The sequence below is a fragment of the Melozone crissalis genome, unplaced genomic scaffold, assembly GCF_028551555.1.
Source record: "Melozone crissalis strain CALT ecotype California unplaced genomic scaffold, PUWL_Pcris_2 ptg000008l_1, whole genome shotgun sequence".
Classification (NCBI taxonomy): domain Eukaryota; kingdom Metazoa; phylum Chordata; class Aves; order Passeriformes; family Passerellidae; genus Melozone; species Melozone crissalis.
The window spans coordinates 12,533,066-12,557,363 of record NW_026535786.1 but is presented as its reverse complement, the minus strand read 5'-3'; the positions used below and the strand labels follow the sequence as shown (position 1 = coordinate 12,557,363).

The 24,298-nt window shown below is 43.4% G+C and overlaps 1 protein-coding gene across 1 annotated transcript in view; it reads left to right on the top strand.

Annotated features, from left to right (window-relative positions):
* FAM131B (family with sequence similarity 131 member B) overlaps positions 1-23,287 on the top strand; it is a 29,017-nt gene extending 5,730 nt beyond the window's left edge. Inside the window, exons 2-7 of the mRNA XM_054270090.1 lie at positions 12,245-12,354; positions 13,774-13,809; positions 16,289-16,382; positions 16,979-17,176; positions 17,492-17,635; positions 18,040-23,287. Coding sequence (XP_054126065.1) covers positions 12,245-12,354; positions 13,774-13,809; positions 16,289-16,382; positions 16,979-17,176; positions 17,492-17,635; positions 18,040-18,587 — 1,130 coding nt within the window. The 3' untranslated portion in view covers positions 18,588-23,287. The remainder of the gene's footprint in view (positions 1-12,244; positions 12,355-13,773; positions 13,810-16,288; positions 16,383-16,978; positions 17,177-17,491; positions 17,636-18,039) is intronic.
* The last annotated feature ends 1,011 nt before the right edge of the window (positions 23,288-24,298 follow it).

Sequence of the window (24,298 nt, the reverse complement as noted above, 5' to 3'; positions counted from 1 at the left end):
AAAAAGTCAAAGCTTTATTTTATAAGGTCTTAAAATAGTGAAGAAGGTCTCAAGTGAAAAGCTGGGATGTTAGCACAACTTTAAAGGTTTTGTGAGATGACCTATCTATTTAATTTTATCGATTAGTTAAAATTTCCAATAAAATATTAGAAGGCAAATATATCAGTGAGAATGGGCTTATACAAAACAGAGCCTGTCAAGCTAACTTAATTTCATGACTTTATGGGACTCCCTGCAGCCAAGTACTTCTCTGATAGGAGTACTTTACCTACAGTCATGGTGATGGAGGTAAAATATAAGATTGTTAAAAGATACAACCTCTAATAAGCTAGCAATCAGCTTAGAACCACATGATTCTTAGTTAGTTAATATATGAGTACAGTACATTCTAAGTGCATCTAAATTCAATAGATAGCAAAATAGTAACAAGAGTCATTGTTGAAAAACCTGTGGCTCTAATTTTGCCAAGTACCGTGAGATTTTTACATAATGCTCAAAATCCTGAGGGAGATCTAAAATACTGATAAACTTGATAGTATTTGCAATGACTAGAAGAACTGCTAAAAATGAAAGTAACAAATGGATGGGATAAATCACTGATAGGGAACAGTTTGATTCATTTTAAGTACTGACAGACAGTGTGTGTTTCAATCTAACCAAATATGAGTTAATCTAAATATCTAATGGCAGAGTGTGAATGCTATTTACAGGACCAGAAATCTATTTTGTGAGCAGTCACACTAAATAAGCTTATAGATATTGGAACTGGTAATCAGTAGGTCAACAGCTGCTACTGAGATGCTGCAGCCAAGGAAGCTGATGTGCTTCTTTGATCTTGAATATTGAATAGGAGGAGAGAAAAGCATATTTTCTCTGCATTTGGCACTTGTGAAAAAATTATTTTTCATCTACTTTGTCTAATTCTATTATTATCACTTTGAGAAATACTGCAAAACTGAAGTATGACAAGAAAATAAACAGAACCGTGAATAAAAACTTACAGAAGTGACTTGATGACAGTCTTTAAGTGTTTGATTGAAGAAAAAAACGACCTCGAAGTCATCTGACTCTTCAACCTAGTAGAAAGCTGTTAAGATGTGAGAGAAGGATGGCAGATACATTCAGATTGGAAATGAGGCAAAAATCAAACAGTAAAAATACTGAACTATTGGCATAATTTACTGAGAGTTGTACTGAGCCCTCTGTCACATGAACACAATAAAATCAAGATTTTTAAAAATGCCCTCGTTCAAGCACAGCAACAGAAAGTATAATTAACAAAGGGAGTACATTTAGCCTCTCTTATTTTAAGGAGGTCAGACTAGATGATCAGTGTGTTTCTCCATGAGTTTAAGCTACACATTCCCAGGTCCAGGAGTATACCAGACTTTTAAATGAAATATAATTTTTATATCCTGAAACGAATGGGGTTGTATTTGCAGATGCTGATCAGGCGTGGCTCATGGGGAAAGTTTCAGTTCAAAATTTCTAATATGCGCTGGAGAAAACAGTTTGGTGACCCTAATGGTGAGCATAGGGATTGACATTCCACATGGGAAAGAGTTTTAGGGTTTATACTGCTGGCCATTTATGCTCACTGGCCAGGATGGTGACAGAAAGCTGTGACAGGCAGAGGAGGATCAAAGAGGCTGTGGAGGCAGGAAGCTCGGCAGGCTGCAGATTAAATGTTTACTTCAGGAGCTATTCAAAGAGGCTGTAAAAGGCAAATAACTTGCCTTTTGCAATGATTAGGAGGACTTAGTGTGTGGTGTTACTACTAAAGAGGCTTCAGGTGACTCAGAGAGATTAAGACCATAGCAGAACATCACTGCCCTCCGCCCCCAGCCTCAAAACCCCAACAATTTTGTGTCTGTTCATTGTGGAAGAAGTTGTGGAATTTTATCCTGTGAAGCCTTTTCTTGTTTGAGATGCATCACATCAGCTTCAGATCAAAGCCTCAGTGAGGCTGTAGAGCAGGTAGACAAAAAAGTGGTCAGGTGATGTTCATGTGAGACTTCTGGAGAAGTTTGAGGCTGGAGGGTCTGAACTGCAGATTGTTATCTGAAAAGCTTTCCAGTTGCTTTGGTGCAAGACAATTGGAAAGTAGATGATGTCATGCCAGTTTTTGAAATGATTTTGAGACCTGGAGAACTGCAAGCTAGTAAACAAGATATGCCTAGGAGGCAAGCTAATAAACATTACTCTGAAGAACAGAATTAGTGTAAGCATGGAGAGATAAGATGTACTGAGAAAGAGTTAACCCTACAGTTGTTAGTTGATATCACAATTTATAAGTCTTAGAAGGGGTCAACAAGCAATATTGACAGAGGAGGTCCAGTGGCAGTAGTCCACTTGGATTTGCAAAGCACATTTGTAAAGGTCACTCACCCCAGGCTGTTAAAAGACATAAATCTGCTGTTGAATCAGAGAATTTTCTTAAGTGTCTGGGTAAAGATAGGAAACAAGGATTAGCGGGAAATGTCCATTTTTCACAGGGATTTTTTTTTCAGATTTGTGCATATCCATAAATGATATGAATATTTTTTCAGATACGTGCATATCTGTAAATGACATTAAAAAGGGGAAGGGCTATATAATGAGGTAACAAACTATGGTAATAAAGTAATCAATCATTTGGAGGAGCAGACAGAAAACTGCATGGAATGATTTGGGAAAGGATTTCACAATATCAAATTACTAGGTCATTTGATTTCACAATATCAAATGACATAAATGATGGGTGAAATTTGATGTGGATAAATGTAAAACGATGCACACAGGCAAAGCAATTCTAGAGTTACATTTGCAATGATGGAGGTTCTGAGTTTACTGTTGCCATGCAGGAACGAGATCTTGTGGTTATAATGTGTGGCTTAATGCTTAGTGCCACTAAAAATGCCAATCAAATTAGGAAAAGAATAAGAGAATAAAATGAGAAATTACATTATGCTATGCATCTATCCATATGGTTCCCTTGTTTTGAAATTTTATAATGCATTGACCTTAATGGTCTGTTCCCATTTCAGAAAGGCCATAATCAAAGACTGGAAAAGATTCAGAAAAGGATAGGAAAGACAATTGAAGGTATTGTGTGGCTAATATGAAAGGAGCCATTTAAATAGGGATTTCTCAAGTATGGAAATGAGACGGTTAAGGATATGACAGATAATCTAAAAAATAATGAATTTTCTCTGGGATAGGAGCAGCATGGAGAAAATGATGAGGGAAGACTATTTAATTACTGATTTTAAAACAGAGCCTAAACATCGGACAAAACTAATAAGTGGCAAGTTTAAAGCAAATAAAAGTCAGCACTTCTTCATGTAACACAGAATTAAATTGTGGAAGTACTTGACATAGGATGGTATGGGTACTAAAAGGCCTTTGTTTTGATTTTAGAAGTGAACAGATGAATCCTTTAAAGATGACTAAATACAGAGACGAGTCTGTCTTGGGAGCTACTTGAGGTGTAAATTGTGACAGGTTAGGACAGATATTCTCTGAAAATATCGCTGCTGTTTCCCCTGTTTGAATCGTTCCCTGTCTTTCTTACACATCCACTCCCGCTTTAAGGACAAGCTGATACCCATCCCAAACAAATACTAAATACCTCCTTTCCCACCACTTCCCAAAAAAAGAAGGGAATGAAGAAAAGGAGCCAGAGAGGAAAGTAACCCAATCACTGAGGAGTGAGGGCTGGGAAGAAGAAAGCAATAAGAAAAGAGAACAGACTAACAGGCTAAAACCTGGAAAACAGGGAACCAAGGGGGAACAATGAGCAGAGCACCCCTGTATTTCCATGATATCCAGGAACTGGTAGGTGCTGCCTAGTCGTGCCTTGCCCAGAGCACTGGAATAGAAATAGCACTGTTAGTTGCTGGGATCTTGGGATTTCCTCCTCCTGGAGCTGGACATAGCCAGCTTGGTGAGAAACAGGATAGTTGATAAAGAGGACCCATAATTTAGTGGCCAGAATCAAAATAATGAGTTTTGGAGGAGACAGAACATTGGCATGTGTGGTGTGCCGGTTTTCCCTCTGACTGCAGAAAAGGCCTGACTTGGGGAGTCCTCTGAAGAAACTTGAACCTTCTGCTTGATGAAGGATTTTCCCAAATGATGTTCCCAATGAGCCATTGAATTAGCTGAAAGTAGAAACTGGCCACCGGGGTCCTTCATTCTTTTGTGACAATGAGTGGTCCTACAACCACTTTTCATGGGTCTAAGGGGTTGTTAACCCAGTGTTTGGGTTTGAGGGGGAGGTTGAACAAATGATGTGCATACCTGGCACGGAGTGATGACTGTTCCCTTGATGTGGAGATCAGAGGGGCCTCTGGAACAGTAGGTACCCCCTGTGTAGGTGTGGATGCCCTCAGGGACAGCAGGGGAAATCATGGAGTGGGGTTAGGGGTCGGTGTGGTGGTGTTTGTGATGGTGAGATGTGGCCTCACCTGAGCAGGTGCAGGGCTGGGCACTCAGTGCCTGCAGCTCTGCCTGGTGAGCTCAGCCCCTGCACTCTCAGTGCCAGCAGCTCGTGGTCATTTCCCCCAGGTGCTTCGGGAGCTGTGGAGCTCTCTCTGGAGAGGACACCTGAAGCCCTGCTGGTGGCTTTCTAGGATTGGGAACAGTTTCTCTTACCAGATATCTGCTGGAAATACAATACAGCAGAGAGGAATCAGACCAGGAGTTTTCCTGGAGAGTGTGTAAGAATTTCCTGACACAGCTGGTGAGTGTGCCAACTTGGGAAGGCACCTGCTGGACCTGTTGTTTGTGAACAGGGAAGAACTTGTGGGTGATGTGGTGGTTGGAGGCTGTCTTGGGCATAGCCATCACAAAATGAGAGACTTTTTGATGCTCAGAGCAGTAAGGAGGGGGTCAGCAGAACTGCCACCTTGGACCTAATAAGGTCAGACTTTAACTTCTTTAGGAGACTGTTTGGCAGAGGGGTCCAGGAAGGCTGGACATTCTGTAAGAGGATATCATAAAGGTGCAGAAGCAGGCCATCCCCCATGTGCTGAAAGATGAGCTGGTGGGGAAAAAGACCAGAGCTTAGTCTGAAACTCAGGAAATAAGGAGAGTGTTTCACCTTTGGAAGAAGAGGCAGATCATTCAGGAAGACTGCAAGGGTGTTGTGAGGTTGTGCAGAGAGAAAATTAGAAAGGTCAAAGAGCAACCAGGATTTAGTCTGACTGCTGCCATAAAAGGCAATAAAAAGGTTTCTGCAAATGCATAAGCAGCCAAAGGAGGGCTAAGGAGAATTTTCATCCTTTATTGGATATGGAGGAAAATATAGTGGAAAAAAAAAGAGAAAAAGGCTGAGGTATACACTTTGCTTTTGGGGGAGAGTGGTGGCAGGGAGTCAGCAGCCTCAGTGCTTCCTGTCTGGCTCTGACCACTGCTGCTGTCCCCAAACCAGATGCTCTGTGGGGACTGTGACCAGGTGTGTGATGGCTGTGGTGGAGAAGGGTGCAGCCACCTGGCTGTAAAGCCTGGGGCTGCCAGGGTGACACCCACAGCTGAGGCAGGGCAGGTGAGGAGGGTGGATCTGAAGCTCACAGGCTGCCCCTGCCCTCATGTGCTGGTGTTTGGAGCAGGCTCTGGTTTTGTCCATCCCACGAAGAGGGACCAGGAGCATCCCTGAGGTGGGAAAGGTGTGTTGTGATCTGCTGGTTGACTCTTGAGGAGCACTGGGGGTGGTTCTTCTTCCCACTGCTGAGGATGAAACTAACAGCACAAAGATGGCACATCTAATTGTATTCCTGTGCTCCAGGACAGCGCCCACGTGACGTGCTGGCTACAGGGGGATTAAAATTTAAACACCTATGGAGAGCAACGAATGTGATTGCCTGCTGCATATTACTTCTGTGAGGCTGGCTGCAGGCCAGGCAGAAGGGGCTGCTACCTTGGTTCATATCGACGTTTTCATACTTACTGTGCTGAGTGAGGGCCCTGGGGACACATTCCCTGCACTTCAGAGAAGCAGTGAAGAATGAGGATAAACCCATCGCTGCTGTTCCTGCTGGCTGACACTTGTTCTGCAAATGAGACGGTGCTCTGAGGTTTGGTGTTTTTGGAGTTTGTGTTAATTGGATGTGTTTCCAATTGTGTTTCATTTTGGAGTTCCTCCCTAGCCCGCATGGCATGATGGCTTCTCAGAGCAGAGCTCCTTGTGTCTAGCATTAGGCTCTCTGCTCATCTTTTACTTAAAGGTATGCACTAGCCTTTAGTATTGGTTTGACAGTGCTTCCAGCCAAAAAGAAAAATGTAGGTGTTAGGGCTTAGTTCATTAATTCTGTCTCCTAAACAGCTCTGAAAAGGGATCTGCCTGCAGGAAGCTGTAGAATGGTCTGGAAAAGTACTCAAATGATCCAAATTCAAAACAAAGATCCTGAGAGCTGCCCATCTGATTCCTAATCTTAGAGACAGGTCAGAGCTGTAGGTGTTTCCATTTTTTATCAGAAATTTGAAAGACATCTGTTTTGTGGACACCAAGACATTTCTCTGCTTTGATGAGCACCAAACTGTTCAGCTGTCTCCTCCACCTAAACAGGTTTTTTTCCATTTCTCTTCCACAACTGACCCTGTTGGTAGGTGCCAGCAGCAGATAACTAATTTTTATGCTTCCCTATGCAGTACAAGCTAGAATTCCTACAGAGTTAGGTGAATAACTTGGGTTGATGGATTTCTCAGCTTTACCTGAGAGAATTTGAGTGCTTCCTTCAGAGGTTCACCTCAGGGACAGCTCCGGTGACAGAGATTTATTCCTTTCCTTGATGACCCTTTGATTGTCTCTGTGTAAAGCAGGTAGGGAGGGAGAAGGTTTCTATGGTTATTCTAGCCACCCATCTGTCAGTCCTTCCCAGCAGTTTCAACTGCTTTAATTTCAACCACATTTGACAAGACACGATGATGTTGTGTTTGACAAAGATACACACTCCCACGAGTATCATGAAAATTGGTATCAGGGAAAGAACAATTTAAAGGCTGATCATAATTACTGCAATTACATTTGTTGTTTTCTTAGTTGTTCGGGGGAAAAAAAAAGGAATGGAAAGGAATAATTGAACCATTTACTCTAAATATTCATCTTTACCAACATTAACACTAGCTACCAGTATCAAATGACAAGGTTTCTGCTCTCTGCTGGAAAGTAACATTTGAGAAACAGAAGAAAGTGTGCTAACAGGGGATAATAGCAGTGCTGGAAAGTCATCGCTTAATTAAATTGTTTCTTGTGTTAATTGGCGTGACACATCAGAAAGTAAATAACACAAATACTTATTTGGTTTATGGCGTAGATCTTCACCAGCATGATGTTCGGAAGGGAAAAACAAAATTCAAGACTCTCAAACTCTGTTCATCTATTTGGTGTGGCACAAAATAGAGAAGACAAATTGGAGATGATGTTTAACATCCATCACAGAAGTTACAGCACAATAGATTATTAAAGGCTGTAGATGCAGATTAAAGTCATAGATGCAGAAGCCTGATTTAAACATGGACCTTGGTAAATGAACAAAATGCAGGCACAGGTACCAAATATAGAATCAATTAATGCACAGTGGAAACAGCAATTCAGAAAATGTCAAGAGGAAACCCAAGGAGAATGGGCTTGTTTAGATTAAGTTTTGAGTAATTCAAAACAAGGTGAATTTCTCATGGTCATAGAATGCACAGAAACTGAAAATATGACCAACTGAGAAATTCAGCGTCTTCATGGTAAATTAGGGTATGTGGCAAAATGAACTACAGAAATAGTAAAAATGTAGTAGTAATAGATCAGCAAGGTGAGGTGCTGTCATCCAGATGATTTTTGTATTTTTCCAGTGCATTCATCAAATGTTCACTTTTCTTGGGAATGCTTACTACACAAATTCCCTAGTTCCTGAGAGTCCAAAGTTATGGTGCTCAAAAAACCTAAAATAAAGCAAGAAGTGGGGAAAAAGATATTTTCTTTCCCTCACATTTTTTTCCTCTTTAAATGTTTTTCATCTTTATTATTTAGAAAGGCTTGACTTAAACATAAATCTTGATTTTTTACCTTAACAGTACTGTAAGAGAAAGAGGGATGATATTTTCCCCCAAAGCCTTAAATGACTTGAGTTGGAAGGTTATGCCAGTTGTGATGGAGACATCTTTTTCTTATGAGTGTTTTTGCAGACTTTGTTTTTATCTAATTTGTGTTAAAAAATACAAAGCAGCCATGATCTGAAATAATGTGGCTTAATGTATTTCGACAGCTTTCATTTTCCCTCTCTGCTTCATGTAATCAGCTTCCTACTTTTTCTTCGGCCATCTACTGAATCTTCCAAAACAAGGATGAAATCTGTGATGTGAGAAAACCACAAACCAAATAACAAATTTTTAAATAAAATGAAGACAACTTTTACAAGTTCAATGAAAATGAATCCCCTCTATATCCTCTCTATACAGAAACAATGACAAGGTCAGAAACTCAGTTATCTTTCAACTTTCATCACCTCATTTCAGAACATCTGAATGAGAATGATAGCATGGTTGTAAAAATTCCACTTTAAAATTAGCTTTATGATCCACTAATTTTTAAGTTCTTATCAGCTCTATATGGAGAAGAGCAAATACTATTCTGTAAGAGGATATTGATCATGGAATTACAAATGGAATAGTCATGATGATTAGCAGAAACTGGAATGGGAGATGGATAAGAGAAATTATACTGGAGAAGAAACATACCATTACAAAAGAAAAGAACTCTCTACTAATTGCAAGGAGGAAGAGGTTGAAAAGAGACTGGATAAAAAGAATACTAATTTACAAAGTACTGCTTTTTCAGTTTCTGTTTTCCCACTTCACTCTCCATACTTTTTTTTTCTGATTTTCCATGTTTCTTTCCTTCCATTTGCCAGAGCAGAACTTGTTTTTTCATGTCTTGATCTAACATGAGTTAATGTTGCTCTTGCTATTTCTAGCAGGAGAGAAAAAAAATCCACTAACCTTTATCCAACTTTCAATAAGAGAGAGTAATGTTGCCCCAGGCCCAACATCAGTTAGACAATTTCTTTTCAACCAGTGTGTGATGCTGTAGCTTTTCAGCAGATATGACTGCATTTAAAACCATTTAGCAGATGTTAAAGAGTTATTTTCTCTCAATATATTTCTCTCTTAGTACCTGTGAAACTGTTTAGACCAAGAATTTATTTTCAAAAATTATTCAGTCTCTGTAGAGCATGCAGAATCACATATTACTCATTCTTTTTCCCTGAACTGGGTTGATGAGCTGTTTCAACTGGAGAGAAGCAGTAGTAAATAAATTCTGTAGGTCTTCAGCTCTACTATTACAGAACAGGTTTGGACTTTGAGACAAATAATTGTTTGATGTTCTTCAACCATTTGATGCTACCATCTGCCAGAATAGTATTAATACTGGACAAGACAAAGCTCCTGGGAGACCTTATAGCACCTTCTGTGACCTAAAGGGGGCCTGAGAGCTGGAGAGGGACACTTTACAAGGGCACAGAGGGATGGTGCTGGGGAAGTGGCTTCAGAATGGGAGAGGGTTGGTTTAAATTCGATAATAAGAAGTTCTTTTCTCTGAGGGTGGTGAGACACTGGCACAGGCTGCCCAGAGAAGCCATGGGTGTCCCATCCCTGGGAGTGTTCAAGGTCAGGTTGGATGTGGCTCTGAGCAACCTGATCTAGTGAAAGGTATCCTTGTCTGTGTCAGCTGGGTGAAACTAGATGATTTTTAAGGTCCCTTCCAACACAAATCATTGAGTGGTTCTGTGAATATTTTCCACATTCTAACACTTCAAGAAGACCATCAGTGGGCTTGCAGCATTGAGAGCAAAGGCTGAGTGTCATTTGTGGAACTTTGGGGCTGTCAAGTGACATGTGCTGAGCAAGAGGCTCCTCTTCCTTTGGCTGGGGCGGAGGTGTCTTTGCAGTGTGTGCCCAGAATGGAGCTGCAGCCTGCTTGCAGTGTGTGCCAGGGTGGCTCCAGGCTCACAGAAGGGCCACAGCACTGTGCTCACGAAGAGTTGACAGTGCAGGAAAGAGACCTGGGGTAAACAGAGATAGAGCAGGTGTGACACTGTTATCTGCACTGAAGGGTTCTGTACAGCTGCTGGGGAGAGGTCACATCTCTCCTGCCTCTCCAGCATCCCTGTCTTGTTCAGCTCTGTGGCAGGAATGCCCCAGCTCTCCCCTTCTAGTGTGCAAGGTTGCAGGTGGAGAGCAGGAGCACAGACAGGAACAGGCAGCTGGATCCCAGTGTGCAGGGGCAGGCTCCTGCTCTGCTCTTTGCACCAGTTTCATCCTCCCACTGACCCCTGTTGGACCCTCAGTCCACGCTGATCACAGTCCACCCCTCCATCCTTCCTCTCCAGATTTGCTCTTCCTGGCAGTGCTCCCTCCTTCTTCCTCTACCCCTGCCCTGTTCAGGGGGACTGAGGGCAGATGTATTCCATTCTAAGCCAGACCTCACAGCTGATGGTGCCTGGGTCTGTCAGCTGGGCTTTCACAGCTCTGCCTGGGACTTCCCTTTGCTATAAGAGAGACTTCTAGCCCTAGCAGTTTACTTGGACCCCAAATATAAGAAGTTCCTGGTCATGATGGCAACAGGCAACTCACAAGTGGCCCATTAAGCCTTGCTCCTCTTGCTTGAGTTCAGAAATCCCCAGATCTCCCTCTCTTGCCTTGCTGGACTCAAGGTTGCCAGTCCGGTCTGTGGCAGTGCAGTCAGCAAGAGCTCAGTGAGGCCCAGTACATGGATGTGCTTGTCAGGAGAGCCAGTTAAGAGGATCACAGCCCTGAAGGGTGGTGTTTGTCATCCTTGTCATAGCCATGTCCTGCCTTCTCCAGAGGTCTGGCTGTGTCTGACCTCTGTGCTCACCTTTGTAACATGCAGTACAGGAATCCTTTTTCTTTTTTTTGAGTTCCCCGAGTTGCAAGGAGCTGCAACTCGGAGAGCAGCAGCTTTACTCAGCCTAATTAGGAACATATGGGGGATGCTATTAAAGCACTTGGTTCTGATGAACAGAAACATCCTTTGGATGTGAAGGAAAAAATATCCCTTAGTCCTCTCAGAAATGGACCTTCCTGCACAGCAGAAATTTGACATGTGAAGGTGTGGTGGACACCACCATATGCAAACAGCGTTGTCTTTCTGATGTTTTTCATATTGCCATGTTTAGCCTTTTTAGGGGACAAAATCTGGGGGTTTTTTGCATTTTGAATTCTTGGTGATGAATGCCTCAGGTTTCCCACCCTGAAGTGCCTCCATGGCCCCTGCAGGCCTGTGTGGGGTGGATTGCAGCATCTCTCACCTGTCAGAGGATTTGTACTGGGGAAGTGCAGTGATGAGCACTCTATAAAATGTGCCAGAGCTGCTAGAATGAGCAAGGGGCTTTGCATATATCTGTGGAGAAGAAATTTGCTATAAAGAGTAAAAAAAAAAAAAAAGATCAGGAAAGTGGAACCATTCACATTCAATCCAACCAGATTAGACCTTGCTGAATTGATCCCAGGAATAGATGATCATTTTGACAGCTACATTTCTTGACAGAGTATAGGAGGCTCAGGTTTAAGGACAGTACAATGGTTCCTCCGTGACATGGGAGCAAATAACTTCAAGCAGAATTTGAGGATGGCACGCAGGCTGAAGACAGAGGAAATTGCTGACTGTACAGAGCAGTCTGGTTAGCTGGCTGACTACTTACATATGCTTCTTAGCATTTAGTTTCACTTTTTACATTTAATATTTAATTTTTAAATCTTGATAAAATTTTATCATGTGTGTTTTGTATTATTGATATTTAAAATTTGAAGTGTAATGGCAGGTATTACAAAGGTCTTTTTTCTTGCTGAGGGTGGCAAAGCAAAGGCTTCAGCAGCTCTAAGCTGATGTGCAACCAATTCAAGCCATAAGGGTGAAATGCCTTTTTCAGGGATGATGGTTCAATATTGAAAGGGGATGTCTTAGGAATTGATTCTTTCCCAGTCACACATCATGACTGGATGAATCTGCACTTTAGCCAAGCATACATCATGCTTGAGAAAAACACAAGTGACTTGTCTTCATATGGAGAAAGCTGTGAGAAATGTAATAGTTGATGAGGTATGGGTGGTCTGAGCACAAATGGAATGTCTGATTTAAGTCTGTTGTGGCCTTAAACTCAATGATTCTCCTGCTTGTTTAGCTGATTTGGCTTAAGACTGGTAGAACAAATTGTAGAGGCATTCAGAAGCCTGACCAGATGTGTTCCCACAGGAAACGAGGTGATTGCAGTAGACTGGAAGGGACTGAAAGATGTGGACCAAATCAATATGGACAGCACGAGTTCACTGCATGGCAGCAGCTTCCATCGACCTTCCACTGAGGTGAGTGCCTGGCCCAGAGCTGATGAGCCAAGGGGATGAGAAAGTTTGAATTCTGGGTTCAGAAATGGGTGTTGTGCATCACTGAGGCATCATCTGTGGGAGGGCTGGAATGCCAGGGAGCTCCTGAGGACCATACCTGGGCAGGGTGGCTTGCTCTGAACAGAATTGAGTCACTCCCTTCACAAGATCCATAGTGAGTAAGAATTTGCGAATGAAACTGCTTTTTAACCAGTCATGATGGGAGTGGAACACAACATGAGAAAAACAGTGACAGTTTTGACAAGCCTGTAGGTCTGCATTCCTTGAATAAGGGATTCACATTGGAATGTCCAGCACTGTGTCCGTCCCAGCTTCTGCAGCACAGCCATGAAATCTTTTGAAGAAACACATTTGTCTGCACTTTGAATTTTAGAGATGCATTCACTAATAACTCACAGACAATCGACTTACCATGCAGTATTTTAAGGGCTGGTTCATTGAACTACTGCAGTTTCTGCATTCTTGGATACCTGAATTTTCAGCTTTGTAAGGTTCAGAGTATGCAATGATGATTAATAGAAAGATAAAATCTATATTAAATGCATAATATTTGAAGAATCACAAATAATGTTCACAAATAAGCTTAACAAATAATATACAGTTTGCAAAACCTTGAAAAATGTTAATAGATGCACATATATATCATATTTTTATTTTGTTTGTGTACCTTGCTGGCTTGGAAGCACCTTCAAGACGCTTAAGAGTTTCATGGAGTCCTGGCAGGAAATTGTTTGGCCCAATCTTGTATGGAGAATTCAGTCAAATCAAATCAGATCTAAAAGTCAACGAGCGTAAACCACATCAGTGAACATTTTGATTTATATGAATGGCTACCATAGGTGTAACATGAGTCATCTAAATTTTCCTGAGTAGTCTCCATCCCCAAACCCAGGACGTTGAGATGAGTCCTCCCAGCTGAAGGAAGCACACTCTGAGTTGGTGCTGTGATGGCTGATGTGGGAAATTATTCTGGCTCGCAGGGGCGAGCGAGTCAGAATGGACAAACCAAAACACTGCAGAAGAAAATAATTTCAGCAGAATTGAATAGCTCGCCGTAGGACACTCAAAATACATAGGTGGTGTAGCTCCTCCTTGTGTTAACCTCAAAGTGGTGCAACCCACACTTATGAGGAGAGTCTTGAGAAAAGGTGCTTTGCTCTTTCCTACTCTGTCACCCTGTTCACTATTTCACCTTCCAACACCATGACCCTTACAGGCACCATATTCACCAGCAGGGAGTGAAACCATCTTGAAAGACACAAGTTTTTAGAACACAGCAGATAAAGTAGTGCCTGTTGATTGTGGCATACTTCTGGAGTTGCTTGGCTGCTTGCAAGTTGCTTGTTTCACTGACGTGGTGCCTTTCTTCGCTTTCTTTAGCAAACACGGACAGATTTCTCCTGGGATGGTATCAACGTGAGTATGCACTGAGTCACTTTCCAAATTTCTAGTCATAGGAAGACCAGGGTTTGTCTGACATTGGATACAGTGGAGGCCAGAATGAGAACATGGCTGAAAGTCCTTCATGCTGCTGAAGTTCTGGTGGTTGTCTCCGAGGTGGTAGATTTTTGTTTGCTTCTGAGTCCTTTGCTGTCTGGCAGATATTTTGATCTGTGGGTGGCTGTTGAATAGCTTTCATCCTTTTGGGGACAAATGTGTGCCATTTCATATGTTCTGTTTTTGAGATTTCTGGGCACTGCTACATAAGAAAGGTGTCCGTCCAGCATATTTTAAAAAATAGTAGTCCTAGATTAGAGCATCATTGGACCTTCTTCAGGGAGAAGTTTGGGAGAAATGTCTCCTGCATTTTCAGTTGCACGCGGAAGTAACAGAATTCTTTATGTCTCCTAGGGTAGATGGAGAGTACCAGTTAACTTCAGTTAAAAAGCAGATGAGAAACAAACATTTTAATTACACATGTTCCTTTTGCTCTTAATACTGTGCCATGAAAAAAAATATTTCTTTTTCACTAATGCAGAAACAGCATCCTGAAAAAGGAATAATGCATATTTGTTCTACTGGACTTTTTTAAAGGGTACTTACAAAATATTTTTGCATAAATTAACTTTATAGTTCTATATGCTTGGAAGGCCAGGATTAGCAGCTCCATTTTGAGTCGTATAAGTGTTTTCAAATTCTAGATTCTTTCAAAACTTTTAAAATACCTGTAGCTTTCTTCTTTCCTGTGATTTGGAAGCATGTGGGACACTGAATATAATTTTTAATTCTCACCTCTTTCATTGGGGCACTTATGGTCTTGAGGTCTTTTGCCTAGAATCAATTACAGGAGCAAACTATGTTGGAAAATAATGGTGCACAGCAACTGTCTAGAAGAAGTTTGTCTTTTATTTTTTTCCTCACTGCACCTATGTCTAGCTGAAAGCAAAGTACACAAGGTCGTGTTTCCTTAAAGAAAGCAGAAGACAGTTTCCTTACTTGCAGTTTCCCATTTTTCAACCCATAGAGAATCCATGGAGCTCTTTCATGAGGCAGCTCTTAGCCAGTGTAATTCCATAGATCTTCTTTGATACCAAAGCTGTTTCATGAATTTCCTTCCCTTCCCTTCCCATTCATTCCTGCCTTCATGTCACAGCTCTTCAGCCTTGCAGTAGTGGGAGCCCTCTGCAATTTACTTTCTTTTTTTGATGGGTTCCATGAGGCAGCTCACAGCACAGCCCCCAGGCTCTCCTGGAAGAAGTGGTGGATACTGAGCAGGAGCACCCGGGCAGGAATGACCAGTGGGGGCATAGATGGACTTTCTCCAGCAAGCTTCATCACCAAAGGAAATGCTTCATGGAACAAAGGCTGTGCTCTCACTTTTTGCTGTTCTTCCTCTGCTTTCTGATTTCTTCAGCTCACGTTACACACACAGCACGTTCCTGCCTCCACAGTTACAAGATGCCTTAGCTGCTGCATTTACACTCAGTTTCCAGAAAATCTCACCTCTCATATTTTGGCAACTGACTGGTGTTATACACAGTGTGAGATCTTTACAATGCCTTCCTTTGCCTCCAGTTATTTCACTGCCCAGTTACTGCTCCATTCACTTTTTGTGAGGTCCAAGTGCTTGTTTTCTGTCAGGATTTCAAATTTTCAGTGTCATAGTCACTACTTCTGAGTATCCTTGTGTTTGAAAGATTCTGGCCTTGATTTTCAGAGAGGTTGAAATGAAGAGCAGAAGCAATGTTTATTTAGCCCTTGTGAAAGTTAAGCCTCATATGCAATGCCTGGCATCTCTGAAGAAGCCTGATGAATTCATCTTGAGAGATTATTTTTGTGATGATGTTTGTGACGGCTGCCTGTCCCAACAGTGCCCTGTCCTTGTTATTCAGGGACTGAGGATAAACACAGAAAAGGCAGTCAAGAAAATTAAGCAGAGCTGTAGAGCTGTAGACCAAATTTCTTTACAGATGTAGGTGCTTGAAACAGGACCCATCACTGCTGTAGTCATGATCGTTTTATTAAGACTATATAAGAAGAAAAAAACCCAAAGTACCAAAAAATTGGTAGTATTATGCGTATATGATACGTTACTGTGGCTTGCCTATTATACTGACAGCTCCCCACTGCAAGATCCCTGAATTGTGCAACAGCCATGTCTTGCATCTCTAACAAAGAGTTGGGAATGGTGCAGCGTGTCTGTGGAGGGCTGGCAGCTGCCAACAGGAGGCTTCTCACAGCCTCTTTCTGCCTCTCCCTCTGGCCTTGCCTCAGTCAGTCCCAGTGCTGTGCAATATCCAGTCCTGGTTAAATAGCCTCTCATTTTCCTTTCCTTCTTTCGTTCTTACTGCTTGCTTCTGCTCCTCATCTTCCAACTACCTACTGTTTTCTCATTTCAGTTCCCTTCCTTTTCTCCTTCCTGTGTATCATTTCTTCATATTCTCTCTCTTTTCAGCTCTCCATGGAAGATACGACCTCCATCCTTCCCAAGCTGAAACGCAACTCCAATGCTTATGGGATTGGGGCTTTGGCTAAATCATCTTTCTCTGGTGAGGTCCTCAAAATTTGACTTTATACTTGGCAGCTTCTCTCCACAGGCCTTTGTGCCTCTTCCCATATCTCTCTGTCACTCTCACAACTGCTCCTTTCTGGCTTTCGCCTTTTCATGGCCTTAGAGGAGTCTCCAACACCATGGTTCTAAATGCAGCAATCTCACAGTTGTTGCCCTTTTAAAGAACAGATTTGTCTTACTCCTGTTGGCTTCTCACTGTGCACCCCTGCTCAGACATCTTCAATTGCTTCCCCTCAGTCTTGGGTTTAACCCTCTTTTTTGTTTCTTAGTTTGTTCACTTCCAGGCTTCATCCTTCATGCCCAGCTCTATCCTAAATGGATTCTAGGCAAGGAAGGAAATGGTCTTTCATATTTGGGGTTCCCCTTTTTCCCCCTTCTGAGAGTTTGTCCTGGGGAAGATGGAAAAACTCTCCTGGAGAGTGATGCAGTGAGAGGTGGGAGACACCCAGCCCTAGTCACGCATCCTGTCAGGACAGGAGGGGAGAAGCTCCACTTCTGGGAGAAGTAAAAACCCCGTCGGAAAGCGGAGCTGTGTAATAGCCCTGCCTTGTTTCCCAATGTCTGGCCCCTTAGGGATATCCCGCAGCATGAAGGACCATGTGACGAAGCCGACAGCCATGGGGCAGGGCCGCGTGGCGCACATGATCGAGTGGCAGGGCTGGGGCAAGGCGCACAGCCAGCAGCAGCAGCACACGCACGAGAGCGCGCGCAAGGACGCCGACGCCTACTCGGACCTCAGCGACGGCGAGAAGGAGGCCCGCTTCCTCGCAGGTAGCCCCACCTGCCTCCTGGCACCTGCCGTGGGGCGGGCGGGGTGCCCCCAGAGGGGAGCCCCTGAGAGATTCCAAAATGCGGAATGCTTGAGAAAAGCACACGGGAGAGGCTGAAGTAGACAGAGACTTTGGTGGTTGGGATATTGCCAGTGGAATGCAAGGTGGAGAGGGTGAGGGCCAGTTGTGGGTGATGTGTGTTGCTGAGATAGGACCAGAGTGGGACAGTGTGACCAAAAGATGGGGTAAGGGATGATGGCGAGAAGTGGAGACTTTAATGCATCTTTGCTTCCCTTCCCTGTCTCCTTTGGCACAGGGGTGATGGAGCAATTCGCTATTTCTGAAGCGACTCTCATGGCCTGGTCCTCCATGGATGGTGAGGATATGAGTGTAAACTCAAATCAGGACAACCCAGCAGGCAACTACTCTGAGAACTATCAGGAGCTGATGGAGAGCCAAGGTGAGCTCTAGTGCTTCTTGCTAATCTTAAGACACCCCCTTCCTGCTCTGGTTGCTCTCTTTTGCTCTACTCTGTTTTATTCTGTAGCCCCAGTCAGATCTGCTAGAGTCACCCCTGTTTGTGGAGCTGTCCAAGGAATCTAATCTTAGCAGAGAGTTTCCAGAGCCCAGTTTCTTTTGCCTTTTTGGAGCACAACTGTGGAAAGCTGCCAGCTCCTACAGTCAGTTGTGGGTATTGAGGTCTCCTGCCAACTGCCCAGAACTGTGTTTTCTCTTTGCCCTCCTTGCCTCTAAAGGTGGATTCACCCTGCCTGTGCCGTGCTCGGGCACACGGGCTACCAGGATGAGCCAGCCTGGCCTAGGGAGAGTGTCTAACTGTGTGTTGTTTGCCTCCTTTGCTTGCAGAGCACATGGCCCAGACGCAGTATGACAGCTGGCCTCACTCCTACGTCTCGCAGGGCATGTACTGCTTGGGCTCCTCCGACGCCTGGGAGGCCAGTGACCAGTCCCTCATCGCCTCCCCAGCCACTGGCTCCTACCTAGGCCAGAATTTTGATGAGTCCCAGACAAACCTTCAGGAAAGCATTTTGCTTCAGAGCAGCTTTCTCCAGCAGCAGCAGCAGCTGCAGCAACAGCGGCAGGAGCAGAACTTCATCCAGAGCACGGGGCTGGTCCACGTGTGGCCCCTGCAGACTGCTCAGGGCGGGGGTGGAGCTGAGTCCAGCACGTACATGGAGGACCACATTGAGGATGAAGGGAACCCAAGGCTGGAGAAGGCTCCTCTCCTAAACAAGAAGCCCTCTCCAGAGGAGGATGATGCAGTGTGCCGGGACCTGGAATCTTTGTCTCCTCGAGAGGAGGTGGAACATGCTGCACTGAGCCGCAAAGTCTCAGATGTCACCTCCTCTGGGGTGCAGTCCTTTGATGAGGAAGAAGGAGAAACAAACAACTGATGCTTTCTGTGAAGTACTCATCATTGCTGAACAAAGAGAGGGGTGGCAAGGAATGCAATGACAGGGATTCTTCTCTCCAGCTCCCCATATTTCCAAGCAGACACACCTTCCATTCCTGACATTTAATTATTTTTTTAAACGAGGAAAATCTCAAAGTGATTGACACATAAAAACCTTTTATTCCCCTCCCCCGTGGATACATATTTTGGATTTTCATTGCTCTGGGCAACATGTGATGTGCTTGGAGAGATCTGGATTGGTAAATAATTTCTAAGTCTTTTTAATACAAAGTCTTGGCTGTGGATACAAACTCTTCTGGTACTGGGGATGTGGCTGATGAGACAGGCTTGGTGTAGGGAGCAGCTTTGTGGCTAGAATTCATCTTGGCAGAATGGACGTTGCTCTGTGGACACGGCCCCCTTCTATGTCATAGAATATATGAATATAAACTGGTTTTAAATGAAGCTGTGGCTTTGCAGATCTAGATTGCACTAGCATTGGGATTGTGGCTGATGCAGAGGATCAGGCCATGAAGGATGTGCTGTGCAACCAGATCCTCAGTAGCACCTTGGTACAAGCTGTAGAGTTGATGGGTACAAGCTGTGCTCCCAGAGCCTGGGCTGTGCTGCCAGAGTGGCTCTGTGGGCACAGCTCTGCTGTGGCATGGAGAAATGGGTGCAGATACAAACCTAACCCTGCTCTCAGATATTCATGCTTCGGTCTCTTCCATTTGTTTGTTTCTCTCTTTGACATTTCTGCCTTCCCAGGAGCTGGCAAGAGCGGTGTGTCCTTTTGGCAGTGGGCACTGGAAGCCAGTGGAAAGGACATTTTCAGCTACGGAGACAGTCATAAAAAGCTGACTCTTGCAGGGGGCTTGAGGACATGCCCATTTTGGTGCTGCTGCTGTGTCCTTCTGTCTTTTCCTTGCCAGCAGAATGGGGAGACCCAGAGAGTAGGCAGCAGGTCCAGGGACAGTGCATACAGCTATGAGATCACAGATACCTAGTTTACATTAGAGTTTTCAGTTTTTGCACTTTTTTTTAACCTTTTTATATTCTGGATAAGTGTTCATAACAAAGCAGTTAGTAATGGGAAAGGCCTGTACTCCAGTCATGACTTAACAGAAATACTGCATCTCTCCCATTTCTGCCACTCCTGCAGTGCCAAATATAGCTGGATGAAAAGGCGTGAGAGGAAATTTTCTCCTCCTATTTGTCTTCTTCTTCTTCCTGCCTATGTTTTCTTCTTTTGTTTTCCTACCCCCAAGCAGTGTAAATAATGCTCAATACTTGGTCTGATTGTTTTTCCTTCCCATCTCTTTTTTAGGTGTGGAGAAAGCTGATTTCAGGAGTTTCCCGTATTTGTACGGGGTATATATTTTTTGTTTTAAAAAAAACATGATTCTCTGATTAGGGGGAATTTGGTCTCTTGCAATTCCTCGCCATTTTTTCACAGACCTCCTTTTGGGAGGGAGAGGTTTTGAAAGGAAATTGTTTCACTTTCAGCTCTCACCAGAAAATAAACAGGGACAACAAAAGCAAAAATTGTATAAGGTTATTGGTTTTGCTGGAGGACTGAACAGATCCAGCAGAGATTACCCAAGTGCTGAGTTTTAATTGCAAGACCTCTTGCAAGGAAGCATCAGCAGAGCATGGGTGTAGATCAGATGCTGGATCCAATGAGCTATAGAAAGGAATTTGCCTGGACACTGCCATACTGTTCCAGGAGCAACTCTTTTCTCACTTACTCTGACTCATATTTGCTCTGTTTAATTCATGATACATTTTTCTCTTCTTTGCCTCCTCTTCAGGCTTGGTGTGTTTTTTGGATGACAGGAGAGTGATACATGCTTCTTTCCTGCTTCAGGTTCAGTTCCTGCATATTTTCAGGGAAGAATGTCTAAGGCGAACAAAATGTCACTGGAGGAATATCATCAAGTCTCAGAGTTTAGACAGCTCCTGGCAAGCAAAGTAAATGATGTCCAGGAATTGTGAAAAGTAGGAATGGGACTCTCAGGAAGAACTTTACCCCGATCAGCTTTTTCCCACTGACACAGGCAGCTGCAAAAAGAGGGACTCCTTTTTCAATGCCCAGGTCTTTCCAGCCAAGTCCACTTCAAGCAGATCTGTCTTCCCTCTCCACTGCACCTCTAAAGGAAAGACCTCTGGGATGTTTAAGTTACACTGGTAAATTGGTGTAGGTAAGAGAGAAAAGTTTTTGTGACCCATCTTTTTTTATGTGTTTCCTTGGTCTTGCTTCTGTATTTCTAAGGAGGTAGGTCACTCTTCTCCTGAGTGATGAGCTTTCAATATCTCTTCAAAGATGTTTACACATTCAGGTACTAACCTCCCTGGGCAGCAAGGCTTGATAAAAATGATCTCCTATAGTTCTTGCAGGGCCATTGGAAGCTCATTGTCCTGAACTGGCTTGGGTCCAGCTGTGGAGCAGGGCCTAGGAAATCACACTAGCCAGAAAAGGCAGATATGGCAAGTGCCAAGAGCACTTCAGCAGATGAATAAATGAGTAAGTTTAAAGCTATTTCTCTTTTAAAAGGTCTTTAGGGAAACAAAAATGATTGGGTGTGTACCTTTGTGGGAGATTTGGGTGGCTTGTTTGTTTCTTTCTCCAAACCATTTTGTTCCCATGTGCCTCTCCAGGACCAATCTGGATGTTTACAGTAACTTTCAGAGTAGCTTCTGATCATCCCTTTGTGTTGTTTACAGGACTGGGACAAGTGGGTCAACTTGTCCAGGGCTTCTTTTTCTTTAAGATGGACGTGTGGTACATTTACTAAGATGTCTGATTGATGTCTAAAAGATAGACCTTATCTCCATGGAAAGCAGTGACAGGGAGTTATCTACGTAAGGAAAAGTGTGAAAAAAATTGACCATATAGAAAATTCTGTAGAGTCCAACAGAAGAGAAGAGAAAATCTGTAGATTCTTCTTGCCTCTGTGGAATTGGGATAAAGAATTATACCCTACTTTATAGTACCATAACCTGCTGTCTTAGAAACCTGTAGAGAGCCTCATTCTCTGTGAATGCAGACTGGTTTGAACACCACTCTCTGTAAAAACCTTCCAGCTTACTAAATTCTGTATTTTTTTTTCATAAATGACTTAACATTCTGTGAACAATAAAACTTCAGCCTTTTCCTGAAAGAAAGAAAAAGGCTATTTTCCATACCTCTCCACAGTCCAAAAGAGCTAATTGCTAGGAGTCTGACTAGAGAGAGCAGATCTTCCAGTTCACACTTGCCACCCGAGTGAGCAGCCTGAGCTGAACTGGAAAGGCAGTTTGAATCTCTTTGAAAGTGGAAAATTGTTTGTGTAATCTGGTCCTTTCTTACATAACAGGCCTGCTGCCTGTGTGTATCCAATACCAGAGAGAGAGACCTGGAACCTCCTGTACATTTCCCAGAAAAGCTGTTATTGTATAGATACACCTATTCAAGCATATGGGAGGCACAGGTGCTCTGTGAGCGAAATTTGGCCTGCAGTCCCTTTATCCTGGTGAGGAGGGATGAGTTGGAGAGAGTCCAGCCAAACAGTCAGAGCCCAAATTGTGTTTGTGAGGCTGTAAATAAGAAGGAAAGGTGAGCTCAGTATCCCTGATCTGCAGTTACTAAGAAACTGAGCTCTGCTGTTTGATGCCACAAACACATTATGAAGCAAAGCTGCACTACAGAAAATTTTGGGTATTCTTGAAGTAGTGGAGATAGAAGATTCCCATCTTTCCTCCAAGCCTTTGTCTTCAGCAGGAACTTGTTGAAATTACTGTGCTAAACATGAAATAAGGCTTAACCAGAAGTGACCCTAATTTAAAATCTTCTACTGGAAGAAAATTCTCTCTTGTTCCTTCTGCCATGATTGCTCATACCTGATTAGTTATACTCTTTCATGAGCTTTTCTTTTATATAAATCTGAAGCTTTCTTTACAAGCCCTCTGGGTTCTCTTCAATTCCATTACCTCAGGCTCTGGGACAGAGAAGTTTATCTGCTTCTTTCAGTTTCTGTGCCTCTAAATCATCATCCTCTTTTGGAGAGCTGCTGACAAGTCATCCACTTGCTTTTTCCCCTTAAAAAATGGTAACATCACTTTTCAGGACAGGCTTGCTGCAGAGAACAAGTTTAGCCATGCTTCTGAGCTGATCCAGTGGTGAGCTGCTTTGAAGGAAGGGGAGCTCTGCTCTGACCATGCTCACCTCCCACAGCCCTTGGGCAAGTGCTGATGCACAGCTGGCCCACACCAAGCCAGGGACTTTTACCCTGCTATAAAGGTGAAGATGGAAGAGCTGTGAGCAGAGGGAGAGAGAGTGCTGTTCTCAACAGCTGGCCTTCTTTATATCAGGTTGGAGAAACTGGGAAAAGCACTTTGAAATGGCATCTTCATGATGAGTCTAAGCTGCTCAAAGGAGCTGTCCTGCCTCCTCTCTTCCACCACCACCAGCTCTGTACTTCTACTGCCTAAAAAGCACCAGCACTAACACTCATTTGGCTGCTCAGGAACTGGCCCCATTGAAAACTAACCCAGTCCCCTACCTAAATAAAGGTTTCAGTGAGGTGAACTCTTCATATTGCTTCTCTTGGTGAGGCAGGCATCACTGAGGGCTGGTGAAATGTGTAGATGGTCATGTGGAAAACTGGTTGCAGATGCAACTTGAATTGGCTTAAGCTGATTGTGATATGTCTGTCTGAAAAGAAAAAGACCCACTGGGGTACCAAGAAGGACATTATTCCCCATTTTCTTCCTTAGTGTTTTCCTTGGAATTTTTAGTATGCTCTTACTTGATTTGGTCTTTGTTATTTATGCCCTGTTGTTTCCCTCACTGTTCCCTTCCACAGGCTCCTTTGAAGTAAACCCTGGAAACTGGGCAGAAGGACACGAGTAACTTGATATATGCATGAAATTAATAAAATTAACATGCACAAATCGTGTATGCACTCAGTGATCAAACTCCATGGCAGCTAAAGATACTGACAAGTCTTATCCTGTAATTGCAAGAGGGGAGACTTGTTTAAGAGTGAAGCATAGCTGTTGGAAGGGATATTTATCCCTATTTTCAATGTGAGATACAGAAGAGTACTTCACACCTAGGCAGAGCCTGTGTCTGCTGTACTGTGTGCAGCAATGAAAAATGTTCAATGTAGCCCTGGAGAACTGGAGAAGGAAAGTCATCTCTCTGCTTGACAGAGGTAGGAGGTGTTGTGGTGAGGCAAGGCTGTGTGCAACAGCACAGGCCTGTGCACCACTGTGTGTGGCAGGGAGGGAAAGGCTTGGAAAAAGGTCCAGAAAAGCCTGATGTCTTTTGTTTACACAACACAGGTAAGAAGCTTCATGGCAGACTGCCAGCGGAGTGGACTGAGGTACAGAATTGCTAAACAAGCTGTAAGTCCAGGATTGTTGCAGCTTATGGTACTCCTTAGTCCAAACCACACTTTTTTTCTGAGACAGTGATAGGAAAGAGACCTCCCTGGATTTGGGTACCTGCTAGCTTCTTCTTCGTTGTCTTCAAAAAAAAGCTCACAGTGTGTTTTGTTCTTCAGGGAAATCGTATGAGAAATACACAAAATAAGAACTTACTCCTTGCCCAAATGAAGTTAGTGTGAGTTCTGATCTCGCTGGAAAGCCAAAATACCTAAATTCAGCTTAGTTTGCCTTAACTGTTGTATTGATAATTGCCTAAAAGGAGAAGCAAACTCAGATAACCTG